General features: G+C 41.9%; 1 protein-coding gene across 1 annotated transcript in view; it reads left to right on the plus strand.

Annotated features, from left to right (window-relative positions):
- Nucleotides 1-6,578: 6,578 nt before the first annotated feature.
- Nucleotides 6,579-16,326, plus strand: part of LOC149287539 (thioredoxin domain-containing protein 6-like) — a 32,261-nt gene continuing 22,513 nt past the window's right edge. The window contains exons 1-4 of the mRNA XM_089492751.1: nt 6,579-6,611; nt 7,275-7,332; nt 11,424-11,527; nt 12,201-12,272. Of these exons, the coding sequence (XP_089348877.1) occupies nt 6,579-6,611; nt 7,275-7,332; nt 11,424-11,527; nt 12,201-12,272 (267 nt within the window). The remainder of the gene's footprint in view (nt 6,612-7,274; nt 7,333-11,423; nt 11,528-12,200; nt 12,273-16,326) is intronic.

Below are 16,326 nucleotides of genomic sequence, written 5' to 3' on the forward strand. Positions count from 1 at the left end.
CCTGAGGGATGTCCTCCCAGACCTGGACTAAAGCATCCGCCAACTCCTGGTGCAACGTGGCGTTGGTGGATGGAGCGAGACATGATGTCCCAGATGTGCTCAATCGGATTCAGGTCTGGGGAACGGGCGGGCCAGTTCATAGCATCAATACCTTCCTCTTGCAGGAACTGCTGACACACTCCAGCCACATGAGGTCTAGCATTGTCTTGCATTAGGAGGAACCCAGGGCCAACCGCACCAGCATATGGTCTCACAAGGGGTCTGAGGATCTCATCTCGGTACCTAATGGCAGTCAGGCTACCTCTGGCAAGCACATCGAGGGCTGTGCGGCCCCCCAAAGAAATGCCACCCCACACCGTTACTGACCCACCGCCAAACCGGTCATGCTGGAGGATGGCGCAGGCAGCAGAACGTTCTCCACGCTGTCTCCAGACTCTGTCACGTCTGTCACGTGCTCAGTGTGAACCTGCTTTCGTCTGTGAAGAGCACAGGGCGCCAGTGGCGAATATGCCAATCCTGGTGTTCTCTGGCAAATGCCAAACGTCCTGCACGGTGTTGGGCTGTAAGCACAACCCCAACCTGTGGACATCGGGCCCTCATACCACCCTCATGGAGTATGTTTCTGACCGTTTGAGTGGACACATGCACATTTGTGGCCTGTTGGAGGTCATTTTGCAGGGCTCTGGCAGTGCTCTTCCTTGCACAAAGGTGGAGGTAGCGGTCCTGCTGCTGGGTTGTTGCCCTCCTTCGGCCTCCTCCACGTCTCCTGATGTACTGGCCTGTCTCCTGGTAACCCCTCCATGCTCTGGACACTACGCTGACAGACACAGCAAACCTTCTTGCCACAGCTCGCATTGATGTGCCATCCTGGATGAGCTGCACTAACTGAGCCCCTTGTGTGGGTTGTAGACTCCGTCTCATGCTACCACTAGAGTGAAAACACTGCCAGCATACAAAAGTGACCAAAACATCAGCCAGGAAGCATAGGCACTGAGAAGTGGTCTGTGGTCACCACCTGTAGAACCACTCCTTTATTGGGGGTGTCTTGCTAGTTGCCTATAATTTCCACCTGTTGTCTGTTCCATTTGCACAACAGCATGTGAAATGGATTGTCCATCAGTGTTGCTTCCTGAGTGGACAGTATGATTTCACAGAAGTGTGAGTTACATTAATGTAACTAAAGTGCTCCCTTTCTTATTTTGAGCAGTGTATATACTTTTGTGGGTATTTTTGGTTTATTTGTTTAAAAGTAGAGTTGCAATCCCATCATACCTAATGTAAAAATTCTATGAATAATGTACACCTTATAGTATGTTGCCTAGAAGTGCTGGGAAAGTATGGAAATTCGATATAAACTAGGTATTTCTGAAATCAGGACACCTGAATTGATAAAAAAATTAGTTTTTTTTTTCTTAAAATTTTCACTAGTTTTTTACTAAATTTCTCAGCTAATTATCTAAGTGATATCCAAAGAAAGCTCTCTCATGGGTACACTATTCGCAGGAAAGGAGAATAATCACTGAACCAACATACCCGCGAAAATGGCAAAATTGGACGTGAGGTACCAAAACCCCCTGGGACTGAAGGGGGTAAAGAGGGCCCTAGCGGCTCGTGTGCAATTCCACGGCCCAGCCTGGCTCTGATTGTTACCCTGTATAAGGCATAGTTAAAGCAGTGAAATTTCTTAAGTGTAACAGAACGCGCTGTGAATAGTGCAGAGCCAGCATCACCCTTCTTACAAGTGCCAGTTACATGAGAATATCCTTCATCGTATACAGTGAATTAACCAAAACATTTCTGCCTACTGGTCTAATGAATAAAACCCTATGTGTGTACTCAAATAAAAACTTTGTAAGAATCTGAAATTGTCCTGAAATGTTAACCCGTTTTTTGACATGGATATTTCATGCCCTAAAGAGAACATATTTATGAAATTTTAACCATGTATGTATAGCCATAATTAGCCTTTACGGGGTTAAGTGTAAATTCACAAACAAAACATATAGTGATAGTTACATGCCCTGGCGAGGGGGGGCACAATCATGCTTGGTAACAGCCTCTGTTTACAGTAACACCCTATATCTTTTTTGGAGGGCCAGACTGCTCCCTTCTATGCTACCTTTACTTTTTTATTTTCAAATACATTTTCAGTCATTTTTAGTAGGACAACAAAGTACATAAACAAATTGTAAATTGTCACTTGTGTTGTTTTAAAGTGACTTACCACAGATGCCACTTTAATGATAATATGCATAGGGCTGTGCTTTTGTAATAAGAATGTAACATATTAGTTTTGCTGTTGTATCTATGTTACTGGGTAGAAACTGGCAACAATAATACAGGATCTAAGAACAAAAGGGATCCATCCCAAAATTTCAAACATTCACCACCAGTTTTATCAATTAAAATAGCTGCAGAGCAACTGGACAACATTTAAACCCCGTTAACCAACAACTTGCTAAAAGGTAGGTAGAAGATAATAAAATGTAATGTTGAACAAATTGATGCAAAACGAAGTATTGCTGCATTTTTAAGCTTTTGGGGTTGGAGCATATTAGTCCTCTTTAACAATTGTGCTACATAAGCGACCTGAATTGAGTTCTGCTAGCATGTCACGGAAACTTCCATTTCCCCATGAGAAAAGAGCTGGATCATTCTCAATAACTCCTGTGGCATTGGGTATTGGTTCTATGTGAAAAGAGTCGTCAGAATCCACTCCACTTTCATCCACATCGAGTGAGAAGATTGGAACAATGTTCTTTTGTGAAGACACCTCAGATCGAAGCAACCAATTCTTTCTTGTTGAAGTGGTCTCTAAAAATCGAGTTCCAGCCAGAGAGCGAGTGGTGTTACTTTGATTCACTAGTTTCTGATTTCCATCTCTGCCTTTCCCTTTGTGTACTTTCACATGTCTGTGTAAATCGTAATCATCCTCCTCCTGGGTTGAACTCTCTCCAAGGAAATAATGTTTTTTTGCTTTTGCATTTTGTTCCACTCCATTTTTGTCTGTCTTAACTTTCGATCTCAACCTAGACTTGCTCTTCCGCTGTGGTTTTGAATTGCAGTGTCTATGGTGTGTCCTTTTGCATAAGCGAAGATTTCTAAACAGAAGATATTTTCCCAATGTACATAATTTAAATCAATGCAATTATCAAGATCAAATAGTCTGCTAACTTGTGACGAACATAATTCACAGCGTGGGATCAGGTGGTTCAAAACAAGTACTGTAATGTCTTCTTATTTCTCCCCAATATAAGAATTGCTACACATATGCCGTTAATTCCAGTTTCCACATAAAGTAGGATTTACTAAACCTAAGCTTTCACCACATTAGGGAGATAATAAAGATGTTATACTGGGGCCGTCTAGAACTGGTATCTTAAAGGTCGTTGGGACATCCATTTTCAGAGATGGATAACTGGTTCAGCCAGCAATCTCTGTGTCAACAGCATTATTATTATTATCATCTTTTATTTATATAGCGCCAACAGTTTACGCAGCGCTTAATACAATACATAAATTCAAGGGATATGACAAGACAAGAATTGACAGACTAAGACAAGCCGATACATTTGGTGGAGAGAGCCCTGCTCGCAAGCTTTCTGTTTATACCTACCTCTGCAGAAATGAGTGGGGTCTGATACATTTCAAAGAAGCTTGTTCAGTCCTTTTGAGATGGTCGAGTCTAAGTGCTATCAGGGTCTTTAGCGTTTTCTTCAAGTTCCTATTAAAAAAACAAATATATAGAAAAAAAATAAAAACTACTGGGGTAAAAGCCAGGTAATCACTCAGGTTGTTGGTATTTAAATATTGTCAAGTAATTTATTGTAAGTTTAGTTGAAACACATTAAAAGGACATATTATTATACATATGGTGCCAACAAAATCACAATGATGCTGTTCCACTTTTCTTGCTGAATGTAACACTTCCATAATTGAAATACAGCATTAGGAATATCCTCCCACCCACATTAGAATGCCTGAAGACTTAATTATTTAGGAATGCTTCCTGAAATACATATGAAGCATGGTATTTAATCAACAAAAATAGGGTTAATGCTTGACCAATTACAATGACTTTACTTTTATGCCCATAATATATGTATATTTTAATGTACCTTATGCTTTTTAATCTGTGTGTGTTGTCTTTATGCCGAATTCTGTTTAACATCCAGTAGTCACAACACCAGTGGTTGGGGTCTATATTCAACAAGGAAGATATTAGATCAAAATTACCTCAACTGGAAGCAAGTGAAAGCCTACAGTAATTGAATCTCAACACTGAGTTGTTGCAGACAAATTTGCAACACTTTTGGTGAAATGCATCAGGGTCACATAAAACCAAGTGAAGTGTGCTTTGTGCCCCGAGTGCAAGGAGAATAATCACTGATGTCAATGCACAAAAGTTTATATTTAGAATATGTATTTTGCCTAAGGTAATTTACTAAATATTTTTTATTAATAATTAAATATACTAGATACATTTGCTATAGATGCAAGCAGACTTTTCACAATTTGCCTAGCTACATCCTATCATTCTAGGTTAGATTCCTGTCTTTTTTGTCACCTGCTTCATGTATTATATTTTAAAATTCAGAGCCCCCCCAAATCCCCGTGTTTTGCTCTTTATGACAAGTTTAGCTATGCAATTGTTATGTATGTATGTATGTATGTATGTAAAGAATAGGTGACCTCTAACACTTGTGGCTTTTACCTGCCTTGGCAAACTAGCGTCACTCTGACAGATCGGGTTGGTAGTAAGTTAGAATAAGTAAAAAATAGAGGGGGGGGGGGGAAGAAAAAGCACTACCAAAGATTTTAAATACTTTCACTCCAGCAGACTTGTATTTCCTGACTTTGTTTTGAAGATTTTGACAAGCTTTACATAATAGTTGTTGCTTCCCATCGTCTTCAAGGAAAGTAGTGACACTTGTATTACAGGTGTTCTCTCCCGGAGTATAAATTGGAGAGTTTTGTTCCTGTCTTCTGTTGGATGTCTCCAGGAGATCTTGGAATCCAGAATCCAGATTACTCTGATTTACTAAATCTTGTTGAAAGATTGTATCGTTTTCACCCTGATTTAACTTCTCATGAACATATCGAGTCTTCATTTTCAGCTTGCAGTCTGCCAATGTGGTATTTTCTGCTTCAGGTAACGTCTCGTCCGTGATACAGGCATTATCTGACAAAGTTAGTGTAATTTTTTCTTGTGTTATTTTAGTTGAAGTTATTCTACTTTTGTGAAAAGACAAACAATGACTTGACTGGGAAAATCCTGTACAGCATTTTCCTTTGTGCCAAAGACCGTTTCCACTGTGATCTCCATTTCCTATTAAAGACCGATACCTTAAGTAGAAAAAGACCACTATCATCATCCTTAAATAAAATTACGTACATCAGTGCATTTAAATAAAAGTACATTTAAAAAAAATTTAGCATATATCTGGCAACAATCTGACTAGCTGAGTATGAATGTAAGCTGCTAGAACAAGAGACCATAACCTAAATTTTCAGTTTAAGCATGCCTGGGACAGGCATATCGCTTTCCTTATCTTGGGAAACCACCAACCACACTTTTTTAAGGTCTTACAGCCAAACCATTGTCAAAGAGAGGTAAATGGCTCTTGTCGGCATTCGAGTTTGTTTCTAAATCAGCAATAAAAGCCAAGCTTTCGGCCCTCTGATAAACTCCTGAGCTACGTCTCCGCTCAAGACAAGTGCCCTCAAGTTATACAATAATATTGCATATTATGTACTCTTTAGTTACCAGAGAAAAAAAATATTCCTGAAGCCTGGTTACCCAAATTACGTACCTTTCTCTTCCCCACACTTAAGCAACAAACGTTAATCCTACAATAACCTGGCTCTTAATGTCCGACCGCAGTCACAGAAGATTTTCTTACCCGGTGCACAATATATATTATACTGTATATATGTACATATATATTGCACTGTTGCCCTCACCCAACTGCCCTGCACATACACTGCATCAAAAGTTCGGTCGATTTCTGAATCGCCTCGAAACCTCCTCGGCTCCATCTTCCCGCGTTCAATTTTCTAAACTCAACATTCTAGTCACCCTACAACAGACAGCTGATTCGTTAGCGTTACGATCGGCTGATTGGTCAAGCTTATTCGCCCCGTCCAAACATACTCTCTAATAGCTAATTGGCTAATAAGGACTCAGATACTGTAATAGAGCTGAAAACAGAGAAGACACTATGCAGACACAGTTCCCTGTATGAGCTCCACTTTGGCGCTTTTAACTGTCAAAAATGTGAAAATATATCTTCAATAAACATCTTAACTGTACTAAAAAAATCAGTTGAGTAATAAAAAAATAGATGACACGCTTAGAAAAATAAGTCAACCTTACCGGAAGTTGAACTTTCTCTATAGCGTATTCCTCTGTTTGAATAGTTAGTCTCAAAGCCATTTCCGCCTTATGATAATGAGGATATCTAGTCCGAGTAACCATGGCAACCCAGGGTTATGCGTCTGGGTTGCTCGGAGACGCGAACCCTAGTTTCTAGTGTATCGTGAGAAAAAGTTTTACCGGTAGCTCGCGTCCAATAGCCATGGCCAGCAAGAAGAAAGAGGTCACTTTGCAGGTTGGTATTTATGTATATTTAGGTCTTTGTGAAAAGTTATTGAAATGCAGTGCTGCTGTTAGGAACATGTCAAGTGAAGTACATTAAATATAAGGTCTCCATAAGCAGGCATGATACTGTAACCTTAATAAATTGTGTGCTCACCAGAGCAGGGTCTTCTTCTCTTTCTGCACCAGTATCTCTGCTAATAATATTTTATTATTCTATTACATAGAAACATAGAAGTTGATGGGAGATAATAACATTGGGTCCATCTAGTCTGCCCATGTTTCCTAATGTACTGGGTTTCAACCCCTTTCTGTCTTAGGTCAGGTTCTATATTGAGGAACGCTTTATGTCTATCCCATGCATGTTTAAATTCCCTTACTGTATTAGACTCCACCACTGTGGCTGGGAGACTGTTCCATTTATCTACTACCCTCTGAGTAAAGTAGAACTTCCTTATGTTACATCTAAGCCTCTGACCTTCAAGTTTTAGACCATGACCTCTTATTCTAATATTGTTTCTCTTTCCAAATAAACTTGCCTTGTGTACTTTGTTAAATCCCTTAAAGTATTTAAATGTTTCTATTGCATCCCCCTCTCTCTTCTTTCCTCCAAGCTATACATAATATACAACGTAATGTAGTTTTAGTATTGTAACAATTGCATACAATCTTTCAGGTTGCCATTAATAATCAAGAACAGTGGGAGGAGATGATGCTTACCAAAGGACTCCTCGGTAAGGGACAAAACCATATTGTAAATCTTAACTACTCCCAGTGGCGACTCTAGAAACAATATATAGGGGGGGCACACAAGATACCACAGTCAAACTGGGGGGGCATTAATAATTTCCAAAAGTAATGTGCTATGGAATTATACTTTTGTTATTGGGCTAAAATAATACTTGATCATTCAACATGGGAAGCCTGAAGCCACAATTGAGTGCGACTAATCCTTGAAATAAATATTATAACACAATAAATAACTTTTCCACTAAATGATTTCAGGGCCTTGAACGTTTTGTCCCCTGAAGTCACTACAACTTCAGGAGGGCATTTTATCTCTGGATAAATATAAATTAAATAATTCCTACTGTAAGTTAAGTGCCAGGAAACAGATGACCAACACAGGCTCTGTCACACCGACACCCAGACACACACACCAGGACAGGCTCTGCCACACCGACACCCAGACACACACACACACACACCAGGACAGGCTCTGTGACACAGACACACACACCAGGACAGGCTCTGCCACACAGACACACACACACAACAGGACAGGCTCTGTCACACCGACACCCAGACACACACACCAGGACAGGCTCTGTGACACAGACACACACACCAGGACAGGCTCTGTCACACCGACACCCAGACACACACACAACAGGACAGGCTCTGTCACACCGACACCCAGACACACACACCAGGACAGGCTCTGCCACACTGACAACTGAACACACACACCAGGACAGGCTCTGTCACACCGATACCCAGACACACACACCAGGACAGGCTCTGTGACACAGACACACACACCAGGACAGGCTCTGTCACACCGACACCCAGACACACACACCAGGACAGGCTCTGTCACACCGACACCCAGACACACACACCAGGACAGGCTCTGTCACACCAACACCCAGACACACACACCAGGACAGGCTCTGCCACACCAACAACCAAACACACACACACACACCAGGACAGGCTCTGCCACACAGACACCCTCACACATCAGGACAAGCTCTGCCACACCCACATCCAAACACACACACACACTAGGACAGGCTCTGACACACTGACAACCGAACACACACACCAGGACAGGCTCTGCCACACCAACACCCAAACACACACCAGGACAGGCTCTGCCACACCAACACCTATACACACACACCGAGGACAGGCTCTGCTACACTGATAACCAAAAACACACAAACAGCAGGACACAATCTACGTCACAGACGTCTACATCAGGATGGATTTTTCACACTGCATTGTCGTTTATACGCCCCTTAGTGTTTTTGCCCCTTGTGTATTGATGCCCCTGCTGCCCATATATATTAACATTAGCCCCAGTTGCCGATAGCAGGTATAGATCAACACATTAACACACAAACCAAGCTTTGCATGTATAGATCAACTGAAATTCACTTGTGATCTCAAATAAACAGAATCAGACATACAAATCCTGTATTTGCAGGTATACAATAGTATATGAAACGTAGCATTGTAGGTATAGATCAAATAAATACATGTTAACAGCATTGCAGGTATTAATCAACTGAATAAGACATATTAACCCTGTATTTGCAGGTATACATAAATAATGTATGGAAACATAGCATAGCAGATATGGATCTACAGAATAACACACAACCCCAGCTTTGCAGGTATAGATCAATTGGAATTCACAAAAAAACACGTCATTAAAAGGTATATTTAAAACCCCCTAAATTACACGCATAGATCACAGGTTGCATACCCCAAAGCCTGCCCTGACGTCCACACTGCAATCACACTCCTATCATACCCAGGCAACCAGTAAATGCTGGTACCTAGGCATGATGGGACTGTGCTGGCTGTGGTTGCTGTTAGCAATCACACTCCTATCATGCCAAGTCAGCCAGTACATGCTGGTACAGGGTGGCTGTAAGTGATGTTTAGACCCCATACTGCTGGCAGCATCAATACACAAGGGGGGCAGTTAGCTAGGTTTCAGCATGTACTGGCTGACTTGGCATGATAGGAGTGTGATTGCTAACGGCAATCAAAGTCCCATCATGCCTAGGTTCCAGCACTTACACATCCAAACAGTAAATGCTGGAACCTAGGCATGATGGGACTGTGATTGCTGTTAGCAATCACACTCCTATCATGCCAAGTCAGCCAGTACATGCTGGTACAGGGTGGCTGTAAGTGATGTGCAGACCCCATTCTGCTGGCAGCATCAATACACAAGGGGGGCAGCTAGCTAGGTTTCAGCATGTACTGGCTGACTTGGCATGATAGGAGTGTGATTGCTAACAGCAATCACAGTCCCATCATGCCTAGGTTCCAGCATTTACTGGTCGGATGTGTAAGTGCTGGAACCTAGGCATGATGGGACTTTGATTGCTGTTAGCAATCACACTCCTATCATGCCAAGTCAGCCAGTACATGCTCGAGGTGCGGCCCGCGTAAGATCGGTTGCACTGGCTGGCGATCTTACACGGGCCGCACCTCGAGGTCTTGCGGGCCTCATGTTGGACGCCCCTGCCTTATTACTTTCTAACCCCCTCTCCCTCTCTTATCACTTTCTAACCCCTCTCCCTCCCTTATCACTTTCTAACCCCTCTCCCTACTCACTATCTACCCTCCCCCTTTGTAGTTCTCTCACCTTTAGGTCCAGCGACTGGAGCACGAGGCTTCTGTCTTCGTTCTCTGCTGCGGTGGCCTCTGCTTCACTGCTGAGCGCCGAAATATGACGTCATATTTCGGCGCTCAGGATGAAATGCCGGCACCGCAACGGAGGTAGAGGCCTCGTGGAGGAGAATGGGGGGCGCCGAGCGGTTGCTAGGCGCCCCTCTATCTCCTCCGCATTAAAAAAAAAGAAAAAAAAAGATGGGATTTAAAGTCGCATTGCGACTGTTTTCCAAATTCGGCAGGGGGGCAACGGGGGCAAGGATTAACCTAGGGGGGGCAATTGCCCCCCCTTGCCCCTGTGCCAGGAAACAGATGATCAAATACACACCAGGACAAGCTCTGCCACACCAACACCCAAACACACACCAGTACAGGCTCTGCCACACCGACACCCAAACACACACATCAGGACAGGACAGGCTCTGCCACACCGACACCAAAACACACACACCAGGACACGCTCTGACACACCAACACCCAGACACACACACCAGGACAGGCTCTGACACCCATTAGACGGGCTAATCTACAACAATAATACAAAAAAAAGTATTTTCCACACTGCTTTGTCGTTGACCCCCCTTTTAGTGTTTTTGCCCCCTTTTGTGTAATGGCCCCAGTTGGTATCCTTGTGTATTGATGCCACCAGCATAGATAAAATGCTGCCCTGGGAGATGTATATCTGACTAGTTTGTTCCTTCCATGAGTCTATAAATCCCTTATACTGCAGGGCAGCATTTTATCTGGGCTGGTCAGCAGAATGTAAAAGCAATATGTGTCCTGGAAAACATGGCGAATGCAGTCACCCTAATGCTCCCACACCCTTGTGTATTGGCCCCAGCTTCCCCCACATTGTATATTTACCCCACTGCCCCCCTTTAGTATTGATTTATGTGATGCCCCCAGCCAGCACCCTCTTGTGAATGACCCTTCCCCTTAGCACCCAGATTTACTAACCCCAAACAACCTGCCTGTGGTATCCTCAAACTGCCTCCCCATGCAATGCTTTCCCCCCCACACATCCATGCAATCACACACGTATTCATTCATTCATGTATTATTCACAAACATTAATTCACTCATTCATATATTAATTTCCTCATTTACAGATACTAATCATTTTAAAGATACTCATTCATTCACTCATTGACAGATAGTCATTCATTTCCTCAATCACGAATACTCATTCATATCCCCTCCCCCACACCCTTACCTTAACTGCAGATCACTCTGTACCACTCGCAGACTTCTGCAGGAGCCGGTCGTTTTATTAAAATTTAGTGCGGACCCTCTTCCCCCCGGCCCAGCCCGCCCCTGAGTTGTAGTAAAGTATGAGTATGGAGACCACTGAAAGTAAAGAAATAATGATAAAGTAACCTGCTAATAGATATGCAATTGTCTCTTTTCTTAGTGGTTGATGTTTATCAGGCCTGGTGTGGTCCATGCAAAACAGCTGTCAGCTTGTTCCGAAAAATAAAAAACGAACTGGGAGACGACCTCTTGCAGTTTGCTGTGGTAAGACTGTTAGCATGGCATGCATAAGTGTCTGCAATGATTGACAAATGTAGCCAAGCATTAACTTTTCAAATCTCTGTCTTCCACTTAAAAGAAGAGAAAGCACCAGATATATATAGACACATCAGCCACTTGTCTTTCTATTACCCCCCCCCCCAAATTATAGTCTCTCAAGCAGATATTGGCACATGGAGCAGGCTGCCTCATGTGGCTTCTTGTTACCATGGTAACATACACCAAGCAGTAATGTGCCAGCATGCTGCCCCCTGATCAGCTTGATGGCATGTTAGTAGAAAAGCAAGCAGGTAAAAAAGCCTTATCCCTGCTACCTGCTATCAGGGATTGTGAGGTCTCATGTGCCCCCATGAAGAAAAAAAAAACCATAAAAAAAAAAAATACCTTATTAAGATTGGTTATTTTTTATATATTAATAAAATAGCCAGGTGAACCAGTAAGTGATCATTGCAGTGGCTCAGAGGTTGGCATACTAACCCTGAAATCCACCTGTATGTACGGTCACATCTGTTGCATACTTTGCAAGAAAAGCTATTCAGTTTAATTTATTTTTACTATATGGTTTGGATTTATGGAGAGCTAATGGACAGGGGCACATAACTAATAGCTTTCTTTTAGAGCACTAACATTTTAATTGGACGTGTGTTTTATTAATTAGGCTGAAGCTGACAGTATTGATGCTCTTGAAAAATACAGAGGAAAGTGTGAGCCTACATTCCTTTTCTTTGCGGTGAGCCATACCTTTTAATCGTGTCACTTTGTGTTGTTTATTTAGCATCTATGACCATGAAGGATACAGTAGCATTAAAACCCTCTGGTTGATTTACCATATTCAGATGGCAGGCATATTGTACATAGATTACTGCAATCTTAACATTTTGCTTCCTAATGCATAAATAAGACATCTAGTTGCAAAAGTTATGAACACACCCAAAGTTCTGGCAGTCTGCTGTGTATAAAATAATTTGTCTATGAAAGATTGATGTTTTAGAGCTATTGGTTATATATGAATTTTGTATAAGCTTCTAGATCATATAACTTGCTTGATCAAGTTAACCTATAAGTGGTTATACACACATGCGTACATACACACACACACATTATCTTTTTTTACCTTTACTTTATATGCACATACACTATATGACCAAATGTATGTGGATACCTGAGCATCACACCTGTATGAGCTTGTTGGAAATCCCATTCCAAAATGGAGCCCCCCTTTGTGGCCATAACAGCCTCCACTGTTCTGGGAAGGCTTTCCACAAGAAAGTGTATATGGGAATTCGTGCCCATTCAGCTGAAGCATATAATAGTCTAAGATGTATTTGTATGCTGTAGCATTAACATTACCCTTTACCAGAACCAAGGGAACTAGCCCAAACTGTGAAAAACAGCCCCAGACCATTATCCCTCCTCCACCACACATCACAGTAGGCAAAATGGATTCTGATAGGTAGGGTTATCTTGGTATCTGCAGATTCCGCCATCAGACTTCTAAATAGTAAAGTGTGATTCATCACTCCAGATAACATGTTTCCACTGCTCCAGAGTCCAATGGTGATGTGCTTTACACCACTCCAGCATTGTGTGTAGTGATCTTCAGCTTGTGTGCAGCTAATTTATGTTTAATTTAAAATGTATTATTGCGATATAGTGTAGTGACATATAATAGCGGTTAAAGTACTTTATCAAAGTAGGACACATAATCTGAGACATGTTCAGCATTTGAAATACATTAATACCACAATTAAGTTTACAATGTTGCCATACCTCCAATTTTATTCACAAACAATTTTAAAGCCATTAACTTATAGCGATCACAAGACACCGGGGTATGTATGTCACAAAAAGTAAAATTAAAAGAGTGTTTTGGAGCTACTGAGTTTCGGTGTAGAATAAGAGGGTTGTAAACAGTTATCCCTCACTTCTGAGGCTTAGCAGGCTTTCTAAACCCTGTATCCTCATCTTAATCTTGAGGTGTGTGGAAGAACCGGCGTCCAGTGAACGCTAGGTAAGTTGTACATAGTAGCAAAAGTGAGTGGCTATATCAAGCAAAATAAATATATTAAGGTTAGTAAAAATATAAATGAACATCCGAGGCTTAAATTGAGTATGTCACAGAACCAAACCAGAGTGTCTGGAATACATAAAAGTAGTTTAAAGAAAGTAATTAACTAACATAAACAACCTGGGTCTGTAAATTTACTCCAACCACTAGAAATGGGAAGAAACCCATTTATGAAGCTCCTGTGGCACAACGCTTGTGCTGATGTTGCTTCAAAACGCAGTTTGAAATGTGAAAGTGCCACCTTGAAAGTCACTGAGCTCTCCAGTAAGACTAATTCTACTGCCAATGTTTGTCTAATGCAATTAATAATAATCCACTGTGATCAGGTGATTACATTCGTGACCAGGAACAGAAAGAAACGAGGCATGATTGGTGGAGATCATTTTATCAGAAATAAAATTACCGTATTTGCCCGATTATAAGACAAGGTTTTTTTCAGAGCAAATGCTCTGAAAAATACCCCGCGTCTTATAATCGAGGTCGTCTTCTATTCAGACCTCAAATAGCTGGAAAAAAAATGTCCGCTGGGGCCAGGCTGCTTAACGGTGCTTTGGTCTCGAGCAGCGTCTCTTGTACTAGCAGCAGGAGTACAGGAAGCATAACTCTGCCCCCTCCTTCTTCCTCTGGGAATGGGACAAGAGAAGTTGCAGAGGGAAGAACCCGGGCCTCTGCTGAAGTCTGCGAGTCAGAGATCTGCAGTTCAGGTAGGGGGTGGGGGAGGTGTGAACATTGAATATTTTTATGTTAACCCTGAGTGTCCATTTCTGTGTGACTCTATGTGCAATGAAAGGTTAAGAGTGGACAAGTGTTTGGCTATTTCTTGCTCCAAGTAAGTTAAAAGAAACTGACAAAGTCTATTCAAGGACCACAATGAGGGGGGTCAGAAGTGATTGATCATCTCAGCTGCAAACATGGTCTTTGACATAAACTGACCATAATAGGAAGAATGGTTTTCTGTATCTTTCTGTATGTATATTTCAGGACACTTGCTACATAGACAGATCTTAGCACGTAGCTGTCTTGTTTGTAAAAGGTAGATTGACCCCTTTTATCAATTGTCCAGTGCCCCGTACAATGAAACAGTTACGTGCTTTTCTGGGAATGGCAGGATACTGTAGACAGTGGATACCTAATTTTTCTGCCCTCTCTAGTCCACTGGTTCAACTAACCAGGTAGGAAGTTTCTGAACCAGTCCCTTGGGATGCAGAAACTGAAGAGTCCTTTATTTCTTTGAAAAAGGCTCTTTGTGAGGCCCCTGCCCTGGGTCTTCCAAATTACAATTTAACTTTTACTCTATTTTGTCATGAGTCCGAAGGACAAGCCACAGGCGTATTGACACAAGTACATGGGGGGCAACAAAGACCTATTGCTTACTACAGTACACCTTTGGATGCAGTAGCTGAAGGTTTCACCCCGTGTCTTAAAGCAGTAGCGGGTGCTGCTGTTTTAGTGGATCAATCTCAGAGTATAGTACAGGGACATGACCTTCGTGTCATGGTACCTCATGCTGTATCAGCACTACTATTGCGAAGGTCCACCCAATTGACTAACAGTAGACTGACTAAATATGAAGTGATTTTGCAGGGTACTGCAAATGTAACAATACATAGTGTTCTATCTTGAACCCTGCTACTTTACTGCCTACAGACTTGGTAGTTCAAGATCACGACTGTTTAGAAATCACAGACATACATCAGAAACCTAGAGATCAGCTATATGAAACACCTTTTACAGATGCTGATCTAAATTTGTTTGTAGATGGCTCATCCTTCATTGACCCAAAAGGACAAAGAAGGACTGGCTACGCAGTTGTTGACTGTTTTCAGGTGATTGAGTCAGGACCTTTACCTGCTAATTTTTCAGCACAGGTGGCCGAGTTGGTGGCCCTCACTAGAGCATGTATATTAGCTACAGGAAAGAAAGTGAACATATATACCGATTCTAGATATGCCTTTGGAGTTGTGCATGATTTTGGTGCCATCTGGCGATTACGAGGTTACCTTACTTCATCAGGTTCTCCTATTCTTAACCATACACATGTGAAAGCATTGTTAGTTGCTCTCATGATGCCTAGTGCAATAGCTGTAATTAAAATTGCAGCTCATACCAAGGGTACTGATGCAGAATCAAAAGGCAATGAGTTAGCTGATAAATCAGCTAAAGAAGCGGCAGTCTTGCCCTTCACAGAACTTTTTCAAGGAGCTGCTAATGCAGACCCCACCTCACTAACAATTCCCATTGATTTAAAGAAATTTTATTCCCAAATTGATGAGAAAACTCAGCAATATTGGAAACAAAAGGGAGGAGTGGAAGAAAATGGTTTTTGGCATGAACTGACCATAATAGGATGAATGGTTTTCTGTATCTTTCTGTATGTATATTTCAGGACACTTGCTACATAGACAGATCTTAGCACGTAGCTGTCTTGTTTGTAAAACGTATATAAGACATGTGTTGTTTTCATGGAGGGAGAGTAGTCTGGCTGATGACACTCCCTCGTGTGCACGAGCAATAAAATCTGCTTATTCAACTCTTTTGGGAAGAATCTGTGTCTCAAAGTTATTGAGCATTCACAGAGGGTTTATGAGCAAGTATGTGTGATTAAGGGAATTAATTAGTATTTAAATGTTTGTGAATGAGTGTGCGTGTGTGCTATTATGGATGTGTCAGGGATGGGGGTGGTAGCATGGCATAGTGAGGCTGTTATCACACTCCT

Source organism: Sceloporus occidentalis, unplaced genomic scaffold (assembly GCF_023333645.1).
Source record: "Sceloporus occidentalis isolate IW3139 unplaced genomic scaffold, rSceOcc1.0.p SCAF_59, whole genome shotgun sequence".
Lineage (NCBI taxonomy): Eukaryota > Metazoa > Chordata > Lepidosauria > Squamata > Phrynosomatidae > Sceloporus > Sceloporus occidentalis.